Source organism: Colletes gigas, unplaced genomic scaffold (assembly GCF_013123115.1).
Source record: "Colletes gigas isolate AHSC1104 unplaced genomic scaffold, ASM1312311v1 Colletes_gigas_Sc00053, whole genome shotgun sequence".
In the NCBI taxonomy this organism is placed as follows: domain Eukaryota; kingdom Metazoa; phylum Arthropoda; class Insecta; order Hymenoptera; family Colletidae; genus Colletes; species Colletes gigas.
This window is the reverse complement of record NW_025106682.1, coordinates 644,758-665,715: the sequence shown is the minus strand read 5'-3', so window position 1 is coordinate 665,715 and position 20,958 is coordinate 644,758. Positions and strand designations below refer to the sequence as shown.

General features: G+C 38.3%; 1 protein-coding gene across 1 annotated transcript in view; it reads right to left on the bottom strand.

Annotated features, from left to right (window-relative positions):
- The window catches only part of LOC122403450 (dipeptidase 1-like), a 203,711-nt gene that overhangs the window by 63,944 nt on the left and 118,809 nt on the right, over positions 1 to 20,958 (bottom strand). Inside the window, exons 4-5 of the mRNA XM_043406978.1 lie at positions 6,262 to 6,542; positions 1,330 to 1,486 (exon numbers count right to left, since the gene is read on the bottom strand). Of these exons, the coding sequence (XP_043262913.1) occupies positions 1,330 to 1,486; positions 6,262 to 6,542 (438 nt within the window). The remainder of the gene's footprint in view (positions 1 to 1,329; positions 1,487 to 6,261; positions 6,543 to 20,958) is intronic.

The following is a 20,958-nucleotide window of genomic DNA, read 5'->3' as shown; positions in this document are numbered from 1 at the left end:
ACATACATATTCTACTATTGGATATTCTTGATAGGAATTTGATTGCTTTGGGTCCTACTATGTTTCCTATAGCCCGAGCGTATTCTTTTATTGTGATGCCATCAACTGACTGTAGTATTATGGCCTGGTCTTGGGTTGGTATATATTCTTGTTTCATGATATTTGCGTATGAGACTTTTGGATCGGTGGAGTTGTTTGAAATGTTATGGTCCTTATCCATTGGGGTGTATGGGTTTCTATCGCTTTGGTGGCAATCTTTGCGGGTAGCGGATTCTTCTTTGTGGTGGGTCTTATTCAGCGACATGGTGGCACACACGCACTCACACACACCACGTATGTATACCCGGTTTGTGGATTCGCACAGCTGTGTTGGTCGCACCAACACAGCTTAACGTAGACACTTGTTTGTTCGCTCGGTATATGGCACTCGTCAGCGGTACGAATTATTTGATAACACGTCCGGTCGCGTCGATTTCCGAAACGAGACTGAAAGATTCAATATTATTTTTCTTTCTTCGATCGTTGTTTCGCATCCTCTGCAGAGTGCCAATACTTTGTCATAGCACTGCATGTGTCGCGATATTTAGACTCATTTTTCAAGATCTCCAGCGGTTTCTCCGACTAACAATAAGTACAAAATACGCAATGCGGTCTCGGTTTGTCCCCAAAAGAGTTTCTTCCTAACCGACGGATGATAACTAGATCATTACATGAGCCCGGATGAACATTTTTCAGGATATTTTTGACTCGAGCCATTTCATTAGAAAGATATTCCTACTCCACGTTAAACAGAATGAGATTATTAGATCGTTCATTGCTCACAGCAATTTCCTTTATGATGCCGGTCTTCAAATTAATTCAGATTTTTAATAGTAGACTCCAGTTTCTTTACTTTATTATTTATATTAACGACTATATTGTTGACGTGGTCCAATTTAAATTTTAAAATTAATAATCCATCTAAATCCGAAGACTGAGTTTATTTTTTATAATAAACTTTATATTTCCGTTCTGTTAAAACTGACTGAACTTATTGACAACGAATTTCGAGCACGTGTTGTAGTCAACATCATCGAATCTACGTACATCGAAGTAAAACAACAAGAATTAAATTATGTTTCGTAATTTTAATTTTATTTTTACTTCAAAGTTCTATCGTTCTCATTGGAAAACCCTGTAGCGTCTTCTTTTACCTGTGGTCCCTATCTTGCTATTTTAATTCGAATCTCATAATTTCTATATTAGTCTTCAGTAATCAAGTTTTAAAACTCATATTCTTTTTTTTTTTAATCATGACGATTCGAGATTTACTAATTGTTCTAGACTGACCTGTGCACCGACGAGACCAGCACGCAATCTAGGAATGTCTGTGTGACTCCAGACTGACCCGGCCCAAGGGTCAACCCTCCCGAGGTCGCTGCTCAAATTGACCTCACCGAGTTGATTGTGTACGAACTTTCTGACATTCCAGGGCAAATCGTTGTGCCTGAAACACAAAAGCAACGGGAATATCTAATAAAAGCTCTTCTATAAAATTTTTCTGCCCGGTCAAATCAAACTCTTAGTATTCATATGTGTTTGTAGATTTCATTTTAAAGAAATCAAAGTATTTTCGAGATATTATAATGTGCCAGAACAATTTTTCCAGCCAGGGATCAGGTTCTCGAAAAGAAAGATCGTATTCCTTAGGTTTGCTAGCTGTAAACTTTTCCACAACATACGATCTTTGTTTCCAAAAGCAACTCTTAACACGTTAATTAATTGATACTTTGAACATTGATACTCGCAACGTGTTGCAATATTGTTTACAATGAAAGAACCCTAATACTTCTAAAATGATAAATAACGCTACTTTAATTTGAAATATTCGAATATTTCTACGTTTTGCGATATAATTTGAACAAATGTTGGCATAGAAGTTAACGTGTTAACTAGCTTCGGTGGAGAGTCTAGGCTTCCATTTAGAAATCATTTCAGAGTCAGTAAATACAGGATGTTTCGAAAGTAGGAAAAGAAAGGAAGGATTCAGATTCGTCGTGGGAAAAAGAATCGAAAAGTCGTTTATCGTTTTAAAATCGAACGTTTAGTTCTCGAGATATGAGCAGTTAAACATTATCAAGGTCACAGCCGCCAATTTATCCCTAGCCAGCTGACTGCACGCGCAGAAACTATAATTGCTTGTATCTCGAGAACGGAACGTCGAATTGAAAAACGGTAAATGACTTTTCGACTTGTTTGTTAAGGATTCTGAAGGAACCTTAACATCGCGAGGTTTATGATACGGACGTGACTTCTCCGCTATTTTTGAGGATTAGGCCTTCAAGACATTTTTACTTGATAAATTAGGATACGGCCATTGAGGAACCTCCAAACTCCACACGGGACTTGGAATCCTTGGAGCTCTTCCTTGCCTCAATAGCGATTGACGTATCGTAAACCCGCGTTGGCACACAGCTGCGGACCACCGGGGTCTCGCGGTCATTGGGTATTCCCAATGTTAATAATAATGCAGCGTTCTCGCTCACTCCTGCATGGTCTACCTGGACACTGGACAGCAGGGTGGGCGCGAATGTTGCAAAATGCAGGAAACGCCCTGCCAAGGTGACAACTTTGAGGATTGGCTTGATCAATCCTCCCACCGGTTCGCGCTGCGCGTTTTCGTCACCTTGGCAGGGGAAACCGAGCTTAGGTTAAGGGTAGTTTTACTTCTTAGCATTAGATTCGTTTGATCGAGCCTTACAAACTCGAGTCGACTCTCCGCAAGTTTAGAATCATTCTTGTGTAATTAAAAAGAGCAACGGGCTCTTCCTTGAAGCAACGGGTTTCAAGGTTACCGGTATTTTCTCAAACACCAGTTGGGGTGGTCCTTCGAGAACGGAAAGGGAACACAGGACGGAGCTGTGTAATACGCACGGTCCGCGCACTACAGAGCAAGAGGGCATAGTAGCTTCGCGGCCGAAACATGTTTTTATGTAAAAATATAATTAAACAATTTACTTTTAACGAATTTTGGTCACGAAATTTCCAAGAATATTACATGTGTGCTATCTTTAATTTCTCACTGACACACGTACAATTTTGGGTTTGTAACACATAATATAGTAAGCTTACAAGCTCAGAACATGCGGATCGCTGCAAAGATGTCGCAGCATCACGGCGTTTTGTTTCCAAAACAGAAACAGTGTTGTATACGAAGGACGAAATGATAGCACACTTATAAAGCAATAAACATTTATTTAATTTATTATCAATCTATATAATTATTCATTAATTGTTTAATAATGAGTGCATCCTCCTTTATTTTCTATGATTTCAATCACTCTATTTGGTAACGACTTATATCATTTTTGAATATTTTCTTGATTTAAATTGCTCCATTCCGCGACAATAGCTTCTTTTAGTTCGTGGACATTCTCGTATTGTTTCCCATGTTTGTAAACTGCTTGACTGAGTTGACTCCAATAATTTTCGATAATATTAATATCCAGTGAGCGCGCAGGCCATGATAAAACACGTATCTTTTCTTTTTCAAAATAGGTTTTTACAAGTTTTGCAGTATGTACCGCTGCATTATCCTGCTGATACAGTCCCTGGCCATCGAATTAGGACCACTACAAATTTTAAGCATTTTTCGCGTTTTCCGTAAAATTAAAAGGCTTTTTGAAATTGCAATGATATAATTTATTAACTACTAACATAATATACTACTACTGTACATAATATTGTTAACACACGTTAATATCTTGTATTTCCACCCTTTGCTTTGATGACAGCTTGTATCCTTTCTGGCATGCTCCGTATACATTGCTTGATCATATGCTTGATGTCTTCATTATTTTCACATGTATCTGTAATTATTGTTTTCAACTGTGGTAATGTGGTGCTTGGAGATTCATAAACTATTCTTTTAAGTAGGCTCCAGACATTTTCTATAGCATTCATGTCGGGAAAATTGCCTGGCCATGGGAGCAAAGGGATATTTTTTGATGAAAGCAAGGTTTTAACGGATTTGGCTCTGTGACATGGTGCTCCATCGTGCATATACATACGTATATTGTGATCCTACAGATGTGTAAAATGGAAGCAATCGGGTCTCTATGACATCTTCGTACTGTTTGCCATTCATAGTTCCATTAACAAAATAAAGTGGGCCTGGTCCTTCAATTGTTATACAGGACCATATCATCACTGCTTGTGGATGTTTTACCGATTGCACCACACAATCTTGATGGAATTGCTCATGTAACCTTCCTCGGACAAATTGAGCTGTTTCCGTAACCGCTTCTAACCGTGTTTCATCACTGAAGATGACCTAATAAATATGAAGAAATTGTAAAAATTTGAAAATACAGTTAGAGTCGTAAAATAATTTTCTTAAATTACCTTTTCCCAATCTACTATGCTAAGATTGGAATGAGCCTTTGCCCATTCCAATCGAGATTTTCTCATTTTGGGCATTAATTTCGGTCTTTTTACTGGTCGCCTGCATCTGATATTGGCTTCGTATAAACGTCTTCTGAATGTTCTCTCAGATATATCCACTCCATCGTTCTTAAGACGGTGCACCAGTACTCTTGTAGTCGCGTGACGGTTTTCTAGTGCAGTTTTTATAATTTTTCGGTCTGTTCTCTGTGTGGTTTTTCGTTTACCGCGACAGGATGACCGTTTGTTTGAAAACTGCGGCCCATTCTCCTTCGTGTATTTGGCGATTCTCATCACTGTTTGATGCGAAATATTAGCATTTTTCGCAATTTGTCGCTGCGAAAGGTTGCCACTTTTCAGAAGACCACATATATAAGCCCTTTTCTCACTAGTAATGTCCTGTCGTTTTCCCATATTTCATAAAATGCACTTACTAAAACTCTTAACGCTGACTTGTTATGAACGCTTCAACGATTCAGTCACAACTGATTCTCTTCTTCGTTATTTGAACTTTTAAAGATCTCTCATCCATAAGTGCAACACATTCTCATCATGTATGTATATACAAACAAATCTTGAATTCTCCAAATCTGACTTCACGCGTTATCGACACTTGAGTCTTACGTAAACGCTGGAGCGGCCCTTAATCGCTCGTCACCCACAAATTTTGATTATTACCACGATAGTAACAAATCAATTGTTATGTAAACATCATTATTAACGTATTTAGTAATAATTTAAATGACCTAAGACAATTTTCCATATATGACACACTATTATAGGCAAAAAAGTGAAATTTTCGTACGTGGTCCTAATTCGATGGCCAGGGACTGTATATGAATCCAGACCCAGATATACGTAGGGCATGCTTTGTTATTTGTTGCTTTATCAAATCCAAATAATATTTACTGTTCATTTTTCCATGAATAAATTTTATTTCCGTCTTACCGAAGTAACCGATGGCCGCCCATACCATTACTCCACCACCGCCCATTGCTTGCCGAATTTTTGACAATTTTTCTTTTCTTAGATCGTGGAAATAATAGTTTAAACCATCAGATCCATTTAAATTAAATTTTTTTTCGTCGGAAAATATCACTTTTCGCCACTTCTTCTTCCAGTGTATTCGATCTTTGGCAAATTGTAAACGTTCTTGTTTGTGCCGTGGAGTTAATGCAGATTTCTTTTTTATTTTTAGTCTTCTAATGTGCTTGCATGATTGTAATATACGACGAACACTTGAAACACTTGCATTGACGCCAGCCTTTTGCATGATTTGTTTTGTTGTACACTGGGTATTGGAAGTTATACGCAAAACAGTTCGTTTATCCCGTTGTGACAACGATGATGGTCTTCCACTACTCTTCTTTTTACCATAATTTTCCACGTTTTTAAGTAAATTATAAATTACCTTTCGACTTCTGCTAGTTATTTTCGAAATTTTAGATACTGATAAATTTTGCCTTTTCAATTCAAGAATATGCTTTATTTCTGATGTCGTTAATTTTTTCCCCCGTCCCATTCTTGTAAATTACTAGGCAATACTTTCGTGTCTTGAATACCTAAGAGATCGCGAAATACTGAGCAGTTTATAAACATGTAGACGGAGTGTGGTATCATTTCGTTACTAGAATACAACACTGTTTCTGTTTTGTAAACAAAACGCCGTGATGCCGCGACCTCTTTGCAACGATCCGCATGTTCTGAGCTCGTAAGCTTACTATATTATGCGTTACAAACCCAAAATTGTACGTGTGTCAGTGAGAAATTAAAGATAGCACACATGTGCTATCTTTATGGCTGGGAGTGTATGTGTTTCGTGTGCGTTTGCGAACTTACCCGTCGATCAGAGGCACTTCAGTGAGAATCCTCCTGATGACGTCCAGCCTCTGCTGATGCGTAACAGGCGCGGATTGTAGAAGCAACGGCAGACAGAGTCCTCCGAGGAGCAGAGCGCCAATCAGAAGCAAAATGGGCGCCAATACTCGGCACCTCCTTCGAGGACTCTCCTCCCTGCGATCTTTGCTGCTGCCGCTGCTCGGGGAATCCTCGCATGGCGGCGGAAGTCGCACCGTTCCGTTGCACGGCGCAACGTCTGGCAGTTCTGTTAGGCACGTAGTCTGCAAACAGAAAACGACAGCCCTCGTATTATTTGCGAGATTTATAAAAAAATCTTTAATCTTTGTGATTTAATATTTACTAGTTAATGCTAACAAACCTATGGAATCGTTGGAAGATTGAAACAAATTGAAAAGATACGATTTTGGGTCTTTAATCTTTCGACTACTGTCAATCATTAAAATTGTTGAATCCGTTCAGAAGTTACGATGTTTTAAACATACGCATGAAATTTCGAGGAATCATTATTTCTGGCTACGCATTATATTTTCGGTGAGGAATTTTTTTCTCGAAACTGCATAGGAATTCACAAGTATGTCTATCCACCAAAAATGATTGTAATTGAACCCCCCCCCCAACTAAAAATATTTTTTTAGAACGATTTGAACTTTTTTAATTTCGTCGATAAATTTCTACACCAAAAATAAGATATACGTATTTTGTTATATCGGCCCGTTTTCATATTTAGGGGGTGAAACGACGTTTCAGCTACAATAGGCTATCTCAAAAACTATCATAGATAGAAGAAACTTCTTAAGGAAAAGTGTCATGGTTTTTTATGTACATATAAATGCTGATCATCAATTTTATAAAAAATAATTTCTTTATAACATTATTTTAAAAGAAATTACAATTTACATAATAACAAAAAAGAACACAATTTCTTTTCTGAATCCATGGCTATATCACATAGTATGTTTGCCTCTTACAATTTTGCGATTTTGATAAAAGAAACAAATATATTGCAACCGATGAAAAATCAAGGTCTAACCAAATTTCTATGTTTCGCGACAATAGCTATCCACATCGAGTGGTATCACGGTTAACGATTCTAATTTCGCAGGCGCTAAACGAGAAGTTAGGGAGCCACTCGCTACCATAAATTAACATTATGATTCAATATTCGAATGATTAATTAACGACGGCATGAATTGGTATCTGATTCCATCACGTTCACCGCATTTTGGCGGTCTGCGGGAAGCGGCCGTCAAATGAACAAAACATCGTATCGTTCGTGTTATCGGAGACACTTTGCTATCGTACAAAGCATTCCTGACTGCGATAAATCGGAACGAAACGATTTTAAAATCCAGACTATTCACCCCTCTGTTCTCTGATCCCACCGAAATCGACGCCTTAACATTTGCGAAATTATGATTTCACAGCGATTACGACCACGCGATTAACTAATCTTTGGATTTTGTCTTATTTTACGAATTATCTGATGATTTATATTTGAACTGAACAAAATTTTGTATCAAATTCGGGTTAGCATCCGATGTAAATAGGAAATATACAGTGAGTGTAAAAAGTATTCCTACACTAGTCAATTTGAACAAAACCTTTGCAGAACTTTGTTTATTACAAAAGTATGTTAACAAAAACATGCATACATATTCTTAGAAATCTCTGGAACAAATGTCATTAACAATAAATTATTTATTTATATTTATTATGAAAATATTAACAAATTTCCAGAAATTGGCGTGAAATATACGTGTAATAAGTATTCGTACACTTCTAATTTTACAACAAAAACTATGAATTTTAGTACATAAACGTAACAAAAATCAGTCTATTTGCTATTTTAGTATCTAGTGGGATTTCCTTTACATTGTATAATCGCTTTAAGCCTTTGCGGCATTGAATTTACTAAATTTTTGGTTATAGTACTAGAAATTTTGTTCCATTCCTCTAAAAGTGCATTTTTTAAATCTTCTTTCGAAGAAATGTGATGGTCTCGAATTTTTTCTTCAAGATGACTCCATAAGTGTTCTATCACATTTACGTCTGGAGACTGTGGAGGGATTTTTAATTGCTGCGGCACATTATATAGGATCCACTGACGTGTATTATAAGCATTATGCTTTGGATCATAATCTCGCAAAAATATATAATTGCCCTGTAACTGCATTTTATGTGCACTAACCTGAAGATGCTCTTTTAGAATATCGATGTACATTTTGTGATCCATGATACCATCGATAAAATGGAGGGATCCAACCCTGCTCGCACTCATAGAGCCTAACTGCCAAACTGTGACTGATCCTCCTCCATGCTTTACGGTCGGCTTCAAATTTCTTTTTTCGTACTCGGTATTTTTTTTCCGCCATACTGTACATCGTCCATCTGACCCAAATATGTTAAATTTACTCTCATCAGTAAATATAATACGGTTCCAGTGCTCCATAGGAACATTAACGTACTCTTTCGCGAAATGCAATCGTTTCTCTCTATTAATTTCATTTACGAAATATTTCTTACGAGCTACTCTGCCGTGATATCCTCTATCCCGTAGAAAATTACGCACTGTGCTACTGCATACATTAATGTCCAGATCATTTTTAAGTTCAGCTGTGATTTTCACCGCACTTATCTTTGGATTTTGCTTTATTTTTCGAATTATCCATCGGCCGCTATACTCATTTATTATTCGTTTACGTCCGTTTCTTGGATTATTTTTTACAGTTTTTCGATCGCCATATCTGTTAATGATTCCTTGAATCGTGGACCTCGGTCTATTTAAAACTTTAGAAATTTCACTGAGTGTTTTACACTTATTATGTAAATTTATAACAATTTTCCTTTCCTGTTCAGAGGTTTCCTTGCGTTTTCGTCCCATTTTACTGATAATTTCGTTGATAATGTTTGAATTCAGGATACTACCTATACCGACAGCGCCTCCAGACATACTGTTGCTAAGTATGTTTACATATTGTTGCGCCGGGACGATGCGTTTCTTGTTGAACTCATCAAAACACAATAACTAAACACAAAACTAGAAACTAAGAACTGATAAATAGTCTTGCTCAAGGTTTTTGAGTGGTTTTCCTTGAGACGGAGGACGAATGTCAAGGCGCTAACTGTCTGGTAAAGGCCACTCAGGTAAACGTTCGATCTACTCGTTTATTTACTTTACAGACAGAGGTGTTTTAAACTCGAGGCAGATTTGGAGGTTGGAGGCTCACACTGAAGTTGCCTGTCCGAGCTAAATCTGCCGCGGTCGGGACGTCCGCGTTTTGAAGAGGGGGAGCAGTGTTGCGACGGACTGAAGATGCATCGTTGCGGCAACGTGAAGACTGTTCCGCAACGATGTGAAACTGCTCCTTCGAACGAGCGGAAGCGAGAGCCCGTTCCTTCCGGTTGCCAGAGGAACCGGCAACGATTCAAAAGATCAGAACTACGAGAGACCTCGTAGAGTAAAGACGTGTTGACAAAGCTCCGTTAATAAAGTTCCCTATTTATCAGTTCTTAGTTTCTAGTTTTGTGTTTAGTTATTGTGTTTTGATGAGTTCAACAAGAAACGCCTCGTCCCGGCGCAACAATATCATGGATTATCTTGTAATCGGTCTATGTGGTGTGGGGTTATTTTTATTGTGTGGTATGCCTGGTGAGTGAGTGGGGAATGAATGAGTGTGGATGTTGGCAACGCTGGGGCGCGAGGGGGGGACGTGCAGAAGTCCCATGTATAGGGAGAGTGTGATGCACGCGTGAGAGAACATTGTGAAAAATATATATACGTTAATTTGTTAAACAGAAAGACTCTCATTTTAATTTGACTACCAAATTCCTCCCACAAGTGGTAGCAGAGAGTGGTTCGTAGTTTATAAAGTGTTTTTTTATGTGTGAGAATAAACAATAAAGAGAAGAACAACACGTGCTGCGTAATGGCGGAAAGCTGGAATATAGCGTCGGTGGAACCGTTAGATGATACAAATTATTTCCTGTGGTGTGAAAAGATAGAAGGAATATTGAGGTCTAAAAAACTATGGAAAAAAATCATAGGGGTGAAATCACTGAAGAAACCTGAAGAAGAAGATGCTGATTATGAGGTTAAATATAAAGCATGGAACGAATGGGATGATGACAACTATGCTGCTAGGACAATTATCTTAAACACAATGACTAAGGCACAACTTTTAAGATACAGTCATGAAAGGAATGCAGACAAATTATGGCACTCAATTAAAAATAATATGGCAGCTGAGACAGAGCAATTAAAAGCGAGATTCTTGAGTGAGTTGTCAAATTTACAAATGAAGAAAGAGGAAAGTGTGGATGCATATATAAACAGAGCAGAGGCCCTAAAAAATCAATGTATTCTCTTAGGTAAGTCAATAGAGGAAAAATTTGAGACAAGAGTTCGACCAAAATGTAAGAGTGCTAGAGTGTCAGAGAGATGTGACCATCAATGATATAAGGTACACACTAAAACAAGAAGAGCTACGTAAGGAAAAGAGAAGGGGAGAAAGGGCTGGAAGAGACAATGAAAGCGTAAGGGAGGTGAGAGAGAAACCAAAGAGTGAAACATATTGCTATAATTGTGGGAAAAAAGGGCATATGGCAGAGGAATGTTATAGTAAATTAAAATGTTTCAATTGTCAAGGACATAATCACATTGCAGCAGAATGTAAAAAGCCTAAAAGGTTTGTATCAACATGAGGAAGAGGAAATCGAGGTAATAATCGAGGAATTGGTAGAGGAAGATACAATTCCCATGTACGTGGAAGAGGAGAAGCAATGATGCGAACCGATGGTGAGACTGTATTGCAGGTAAATGAGAAAATATCTATGGAGAGAACAATAAAAGAAGACTTAGAGTGGGTATTAGACTCAGGCTCTACGAGTCATATGGCAAACAGTGCGAGAATTTTTGAAGTGATGGAACAAGAAAAGAGAGAAGTAACTATGGCAGATAAAGAGGGAAAGAAGCTGATTTCAAGCGGAATAGGAGAAATTGTCATGAAACAACAGGAGATTCAAAACAAAGTAAGATTAAAAAATGTATTGTATGTTCCCAATTTAAATGCAAATCTACTATCAGTTGCAAAGGTTACTGATAACGGATACAAAGTATTATTTGACAAAGATGGTGCAATGATATATAAGAATGAGGATGAAACACAAATGATAGCTGTACGTGAAGGGAATGCGTATTATGTAAAATCAAAGAGTGTGAATGAAGAAAAAGCAGCAACAATAAAACAAGATGATATTTGGCACAAAAGGCTCGGACATGCAAACAAGAGAGTAATAGAAGAAATGAAGACTGAAGACCTGGTTGTGGGGATGGAAGAAAAAAATAAAATAGACGTTCAATGTGATTCATGCATTGAAGGAAAGGCGTGCAGGAAAGTCCATCCAAGAATTGTGAAAAGGAGAGCTAGTAATATAATGGAACTGTGGCACATGGATCTAATTGGGCCCATCAAACCCTCAACAAGAGGCGGAAGGAATTACATATTTACGATAATTGATGACTATTCGAGAGTAATTTTTGTATCATTGTTACAGGAAAAAAGTGAAGCAGCAAATGAGTTAAAAAAATTGGTCGTTTTGAGAGAAAACGAAACTGAAAGGAAGTTGAAAGCAATTCGTTCCGATAATGGTGGAGAATTTATTGGGAAAGACCTGGAAGAATGGTTGCAGTCAAAAGGCATAAAACATGAGTTCAGCCCAGCAAGAACGCCACAATGCAACGGAGTTGCAGAAAGAGGGAATAGAACGGTGATAGAGATGACAAGAGCCATGATGTCAGACTCAAAAATGCCACTAGATTTCTGGGGTGAAGCTGTATGTACGGCAGTACACATAAGGAACAGGATTAAATCAAATGTTCATGGAAGGACGCCATATGAATTATGGTATGGAAGAAGACCAAATATAAAGTACATGAAAAGGTTTGGCTGTGTTGCATACATATTGAATAAGGAAGGGTCGAGAAAAAAATTTGACCCGAAGACAAATACAGGAGTATTTGTAGGATATGCAGCAAACAATACATACAGAGTATATATTCCGCACATGGAAAAAATCCGAAGTGATTGTGATGTGAAGTTTGATGAAAGTAGGAGTGGAGGAGAATTATTGAAAATTAAGGAGAGAGAGGAACATGAAGGAAATGATGTTGTGATCATAGAGGGACTAGACTTTGAGAATCAGGACAAAGAAACTGAACTAAATGACGAAATTGAAGAAAACATAGAAGTGACAAGGAGTGGTGATGATGAAAATGCAATTGAAGAAATGGATAGTGATGAAGATGACTTACTGAGAGAAAATGAAGACGGAAATCGTATAGAAATAAGAGATAGAGGAAGACCTTTAGGAACGACCAGAGAAGTCATGGAATTACGGAAACAACAAGCACGAGAGGAAGAAGAGCAACGAGTCAAAGAAAGAGATGTTAGGAGATCAGAGAGAATAAAAAATCAACATTTAGCAATGTTAATAATTGATGAAGTAATACCAAAGAGTATACAACAAGCCAAAGAATCCGATAACTGGAGCAAGTGGAAAGAAGCAATAGACGAAGAAATGAAATCCATGATGAGACATGATGTGTGGGATATTGTACCACGTCCAAGCAATAAAAAAATCATAAACAGTAAATGGGTATTTAATATAAAAGAAGATCCGAGTACGAGTGAACGGCGTTATAAGGCACGTTTGGTGGCTGTAGGATGTGGACAACGTCCTGGATTTGATTATGACGAGACCTTCGCTCCAGTTGTTCGGACGGAAACAATTAGACTACTATATAGCATAAGTGCCGAAAATGGGAGAAAAATAAAAATGTACGGGATGAGAGAATGCAATATGGCTACAACTCCAATAGACCTAAACGTGAAGATGGATAATTATGAAACAAGCAAAAGATGCAACATAAAAGATTATCAAGAGCTCATGGGGAGACTAATGTTTTTGAGTGTCCACACACGACCAGATATTTCATATGCACTAAACTGCCTGTCACAATTCAACACTGATCCCAGAGAGATGCACATGACAGGATTAAAACGAGTGCTGAGATATTTGAGAGGCACAATTGATTATCAGCTAACATTTGGAAATAAGTGCTCCAGGAATGAAATCGTTTGTGAAACTGACGCGTCATGGGATAAAACAAGAGATGCAAAATCTTTTACAGGAGTATTAATCTATAGAAATAGTGATTTGATTTTTTGGAAATGCAAAAAACAAACTGTCGTGGCATTGTCATCAACGGAAAGTGAGATGGAAGCGATGATAGAAGGTGTGAAAGAAGTGATATGGACTGATAGACTGTTGAATGAGATAGAATTGGGAAAAGAATTAAGAAAGGAAGTTAGGTGTGATAGCTTGAATGCAGTTAAGTTAGCGAATGGGGGCAATTTTAAAACTAAATCCAAATTGTTGAATCGAAAATGTTATTTTATTAAAGAAGCTGTAAAGAGAGATAACATGCAAGTATTACATGTTCCAAGTGATCGGATGAAGGCGGATTGCTTGACTAAGGCTTTGAGCGGACCCAACTTGTTGAAGAATGTTAAAGGTTTCATGGATGTTAATAACAAATAAAACCAAGGGGGGTGAGTGTGGGGTTATTTTTATTGTGTGGTATGCCTGGTGAGTGAGTGGGGAATGAATGAATGTGGATGTTGGCAACGCTGGGGCGCGAGGGGGGGACGTGCAGAAGTCCCATGTATAGGGAGAGTGTGATGCACGCGTGAGAGAACATTGTGAAAAATATATATACGTTAATTTGTTAAACAGAAAGACTCTCATTTTAATTTGACTACCAAATTCCTCCCACATGTGGAATGTTACGAATCAAAGACTGTACGAATCCTTATTACGCGTATATTTTAGGTCAATTTCTGGAAATTTGTTAATATTTTCATAATAAATATAAATAAATAATTTGTTGTTAATGACATTTGTTCCAGAGATTTCTAAGAATATGTATGCATGTTTTTGTTAACATACTTTTGTAATAAACAAAGTTCTGCAAAGGTTTTGTTCAAATTGACTAGTGTACGAATACTTTTTACACTCACTGTATGTATAGCAAAGACGAAAGGAGACAGTCCTCAATTTCCATTGTCTGGGAATAATCTAACAACGTTTATTAAAAATAGTTAGACTTTAAACGCGTGCAGTTCCGAAACTACTAGTGTTTTATTCATTATTGGGCCATCGTTGGAAGCGGTAAACTTTCCCCTTTAAAATGGTTTTTGTCGTTTTTGGTTTATGTCGATCCGACTTTTCGTTTTCGAGATATCGTAATTTCCAAAAATTTACTGCACACTGTTTACAAACGTTAACAAACGCCTCGAGTCCTCATATCGACTCGTACGAACGCTCATTTTAAAGGGCATTTCATCCTCTATCCAATGAATATATCAACTATTATAATTTATGCCGTTATGTCAAAGAAATTTCAGCAATTCCTATCGATTTTAAGTCCGGTGTGCGATAAAACTGGACCATAAATTGTTTATTTAATTGAAAATGAATTTAAATTTAAATACAGGATGCAAACATTGCGTAATTACTAGCCAGCACTTTTTCTTAAATAGCTGTTTTCTCTAGAACTAACCACGGTATCGAATTGGAACAAAATTCGTTTTCACAGGCGTTTTATCTTCTATCCGATGAAAAATTAAAAAATTTTTTAACATAAAAGAGAAGCATATCTTACGAATAAACATCAAAACACAACTTTCTATACATATAATGCAAAAATTAGAAGTACGTTGCCTCGTAAAAGAGAGAAAGAAAGTCATTTGACAGTCTTACTAGGAATGGGTATATACGAAGTGACGGTAGGTTTAGAGTTAAATCATTCTAATACTAGTCCCAATTAAAATGTATTTTTGCTAGGAGCTTTTAACGCCACATTGCTGTTCGAGCATATCCTACGGAGATGTAATTCTCCTCTTTTTTCCCTTCTTTGGACCGAGCTGGTTTCTACTCTATTATCCATCTTGCTCTGATCCGTGAAGTATATTTTACCTGTCGGTGGAATTGGCCGTTTGCCATCTTTCCACTGCTCTCTCGTTGTCTCAATTAATTTATATTTTCTATCAGACCCGTGTGTTCCGGCGGTCTTGTCTGATGTCGTTTCAAATGTCTCCCGCAACTGCAATTCTAATTCGCTGTGTCTTACTTTTGGATTATGCACACTCTCTTGTTTCGCTCTCCCAATATCTCCAATTTTTTAGCAAAAAAAAAAAGTCCTTTGTGGGCTTTGTTCATAGCTGTATTCGTGGTAGTATTTTCTTCCGTGTCAGACCATACGTATCAAGAAATTCAGATGTAAAAGTCCACTCGAAACACTTTTCCTTACACTTTACAAATATTAAAGTGCCCCACAACGAGATAGTCCGCTATCTTAGTATTCGCATAGACTTCAAATTAAATTATACACAACACATAATCATACAGTTACAAAAAGCACAGAAAGCCTTCATTATCCATAGAAGATTATTTTACTCTAAAGACCTAAACAAACAAGTGAAAATCCTCTGTTACAAATTGCTAGTCGGGCCTATTTTAACATATAGATGTCAAATATGGTATAACATCAGCTCCAGTACCATGGAAAAAATTAGACTATTCGAAAGAAAATGCTTAAAGGTTTGCAAAGGATTAACATTAAATGCAAAAATAAATAAAATATTTTTTCATTTTAAAGTTGTATTAAAAAAAAAGGAAAAAAATTTCAACAAGAACGGGGATTCTAACGTAGTCAACCATTCTACTTACTTACGCACAACTCGTTCTGCTAAAATGTGTTAATTCATTTACTACATGCGTACAAAACTTTAAATAAAAATATCTCGAAAACGAAGGCCCATTTTGAAGAAACCCTTCAGGGTTTTTTGATACCAGGTATGCACTATAAGTTTGTATCTATTATCGTTTCAAAAGCGAAAAGCTCCCCCTTGTAAGCACTGTACACTGCTCATAGATGTTCCTATCGTGATCATTTTCGTGATTTGTTACAAGATAATCGCTCCATCAGATTTCGTTCGACATCGTTCCCAAGCATTTTACCGATTCAGACAGTTCTAAGGGCTGTTCCATCAGCTTGAGATTGAAAGCAAAACTCTCGATGAAAAGTATTAACACCGTTTTAGCCAGACTGACATTAAGTCCCAGTCTTCAACCGAGTTTAGTGCCACTTGTCTGTTCCTTTTCACCATCTTTATGCTCCATGTTCCTATCCAGGAAGGTTACGTCATTCGTTTAAGCCCCAAACTTCGCCTGTTTACCGCTATGAACCATAAAACAGCAGAGAGAATTCTCTTGTGTATTCTCGTTGCCACTCCTTGGACCATAGTTTCTCTTCTATTATGTTTGAATACTTTTTTTTTATCAATATTTCATCATATTCCCAAAACTCCCTTCATTTTCTTAGAATAAGGTCGGTGGGTGATCGCGTTTAAGGCCCTTTCTACACTGTGGGGCATAACTATAGCACTACTACAATTTTTGAGAGTTTCAGAGTATTAATTAATGATTTCTAAATATCAATAGTATTACGCAAATCAGGCTAAAATGAAATAGTAGTAAGGAAAAGAGGACGGACATTTGTTCGAGACAAAATATAACAATAACATAGGCATTGATTTTGGCAATACTTGTCTTCAGTCGTTCTGAAACGCAACTTCAGATCAAATTTTAAATGCACATGGTTAATCAATAGCTATCATTTAACCGTAAATAGTAACAAAAAGGTTCGAAGATTAGATATGTTTTGTAATTTTGGAAACTACAAGGTGCAAACACATATGTAAAAGTAATGGAGAGTTTCTTCCAGAAGAGAGTCAATGGAGGTGGTTACTATAAATTGAAAATTTTTTATCATTTGTTTCCCTCTCTGCAAAATTTGTTCTATTCTCAAGAGGCTATTGCATAGCTCTTGATTAATTGGGGCAGAGGGATTTTCACGAATGAGAAATTATGAAGTTGTTCGAAAGATGTGAATAGGTTATAAGTTGGAATAGAAAATTCATTACTGGACGAAGATATTTTATATTATAAGAGAATTACTTTCTGTTATATTTACGTGTTAAGAACCGTATGAACTTCTTGACCAACTTATTTTACAGGTGCACAACTATCAATGCAATTATAACGTAATAACAAAATTACAACGAAATGATTAAGTTGTAATTTGTTTTGATAATGTTATAATTTGATTGCACAATGTTTTTCGACTTTATCTTAATACATACGCAAACCACTTCAGTATATTTTGATTGAAGTTCATAGGTTTACACCTTGTTGTTTCCAAAATTACAAAACGTGTTTAATTCTCAAACCTTTTTGTTACTGTGGTGCTGCTTCGCTGCGGTTAGGAACTCGTAGGACAGAAAAGGAAAGGAGGGGGCGCGTTTCGTCAGGGCCTGCTAGTGGACTCACCAGTAAGGCTTCCTAGCAGGCCCTGCCTTAGACGAATGGGATATTGGAAAGTCGGTTTTTTTTTGTTATTTCTCCTGATTGGTCGCAGTACTTGGAGCTGGGGCCCTATAATCTGCATTTAAAATGAGTGTTGGTGTCTAGAAATATTTATGTTAGCACTAGAAAGACCGAAACTTACTAATACCTATATTGCCCAAAAACAGTCAAAATGACTGTATTGTGAAAAAATAACTAATGTGTAAAGGAAATTGTTTAAAATTAATTTTTAATATTAGGTTTTAATATTATGAATTTAGGGCGCGAAAGAAATAAAATAAACAACTTGTTAGAACAAGTATCACTGCATAAAGATTCGAATAACAAGTACTACTTTAGCTTATTGAGAAACTGCAACTTATTAAGTATACGCCCAAATCGACAATTTATCATGTACTTGTATGTTATCATGTGTCAGTAATCGAAAAAAAATTAAAACTGTTATTTCAATACCGAGCCGAACTGGTCATATAAGAAATTTACTCAATTCAATAATAAGAGTCATTTGATTATTTAAAATTTCACAAGCAGTCAAAATGACTGCTTTTGGGCAATATAGGTATAACACATATATATATATATATATACCGGAAATGAAGGAGGGGGGAGGTAACTACAATTATTAATAAACGCATTTATATGTTGTACAAAAAGTCACAAAATTCTAAGAAATTGTGTCATTATATACATAATTGTTTTTCCAAATGACTTCCTTGGGCAATCTAGTGTTAGTGTAGGGTTGCGGGATTTCTTGTGTTCGGGCTCGAGGGAAAAGTTTCAAAAACCTCGTTTCCATGCATCGTGCGATGAGTATGGTGGTGGGGATTGTAAGTTTAGGATGAGTCTGGGTGTTTTTATTCGCGTCTTTGGTGGGATGGTAACGGGATCGTAGTTCCCTAGAGTAGCTACCAGGGGAACCGGCAAGTTTACCGGCACTCCAGGGAGCTCCAGGAGGCTGGGAGACCGCCAGAGGAGAGGAGGCAAGCGGTTGAGGAGACGAGACGCCGTGCTCAACGGACCGTTGTATTTATGTGGTTCCAGCAGATAATTCGGGCTGGAGCCACGCAACGGTCCGTTGGTGCAGTCCTGCCGCATTGGCAAGAGTGGCAGGACAAACCGGATAGGCTGTCCTACAGGACGACACAGGTGCTCACCGGGCATGGATGCTTTGGTGAGTACCTGTGTCGAATCGGGAAGGAGGCGACGGCGGTGTGCCACCATTGTGGGGGGCCCCAGGACCGGCGCAGCACACGCTGGCAGCCTGCCCATCCCTTCGCCTCCTGGCCCCCTCCAACGGCCTTGAGGTCCAGAGGGACCTCCAGAAGTGGGGCGGCCCATCAGCACTCTCCTCCGACCACCACGTCGGTGGCCAGGAGATTGACGGGCCGCCCCTGGGGGCTGCAGATGTTCGGTGCTAGGGGCCTGAGCACCGAAGGCAGCCCCGGGGCCGCGGGCGTCGGGTGACCTGGCGTCCGCCGCGGAAAAATCAGGGGGGTAGGGACATGTCGTCCTTCCCCCCGGGATGAGCCCCGACAGGAAAGGCGCGGCGGGGGACTCTGTGATGTCTCATTAGAGTTCCCGGACTTCCGTCGCAGCGTCGGAGGACGGTCACAATGGGGTTTTAGTCGGTAAGAGTCCGGCATTACCCCCCCCCACTTGGGACCTCGGGGTGTCCATGAGGATTTAAATTAAATTCAATTTTTAAGTGGATATTATAAATTGACTACAGCAATATTTTAAAATGGTATACAATAAAATTCTTATGAAATAGTTTTATATGATCCAAAAATCCTATTTAATAATAGAGCAAATTCAATTTTTAAGTGGATGTTATGAATTGACTACAGCAATATTTTAAAATGGTATACAATAAAATTCTTATGAAATAGTTTTATATGATCCAAAAATCCTATTTAATAATAGAGCAAATTCAATTTTTAAGTGGATGAGGAAAAAAAAAACAGTAGCTACCAGGGGATTTGGATGTCGGAGGTTGGAAGTTGGAGGTTTGAGTTGCAGCGGCCAGCTTCATGACATGCTCGCGAATATAATCTATTTTTGCTTCCTCACGCAACGAAACAGTTGAGTGGCGGTTGTCTGGTGATAGCGGTTTGTTTAGTATAATGATAGGGTACTTATTTTGTATTACCTGAATCTTGGAAATGTGCGTTTTGGCTGCAGTGCACCAAATTTCGGCGCCGTATGTTATGATTGGGCGTACGCAGGTTTTGTATAGACGGAGTTTAAGGGAGGTGGGAAGTGGACTGTTTTTGGATATGAGGGGATAGAGTGTGCGGAGGACTCCGATATCTTTGTTGGCTCGATCGTGTGTGTTATGTTGCCATTTTAGTTTTGCATCCAGATCCCTAAGTATTTCACTTTGTTGAACCAGGGAATGGTGGCTACCATAGGGTAGTCTATGGAGATGTGGTAGGGTTGGGATTCCGTTTATAGGTGAAAAGGATTGCTTCTGTTTTGGAAGGGTTTATGGTAAGATTCCTGGTCTGTGTGAATTGAAAGATGCTATTTAGGTGATCTTGAGCGTATTTTACCGCTTGGGGAGATTTATGTGTTGTAGTTTGAGCAGGAGTCCATTGTGCCAGACAGTGTCAAAGGCCTTTTGGAGGGTCTAGTAGAACTAGATCCACCGACCTGCTCTTGTTCACTTCTAGCGCAATGTCTTCCTGCAGTCTGAGTGCTTGGTGGATGGTGGAGTGTTTGGCCCGAAAGCCGAATTGTTCTGGGATTAGGGGTTGTTTTCTGTAAGGTGGGTTTGGACTTGCATTAGGATGATTTTTTCTAGGATTTTACCTAGGAGGCTCAGGAGGCTGATAGGTCTGTAGTTGTTTAGATTAGTGTGGGCTTTTCCTGGTTTGGGGAAGGGTATCATTTTTGTATTGGGAAGTCGGTCGAGGAGTGTATACATATATAGCAATCAAGGGGACGGTCGAGCGCTTGTGAGAGCGCGACCCCTCTGGTGGCGAGCATGGGAGGCGACGTCACATTACTATTTACGGTTAAATGCTAGCTATGTGTGCATTCTATTTGTTAACAATGTAGATTGGAAGCGTTCGAATAATTTCGTGAGCTACTGTATTACTATTTACAGCACGGATCTAACTTACGAACGAGATCCAACCAACCGTCGAGATATGGTTCTATCGCAGTTCAAACATAACTCTCCTTTCG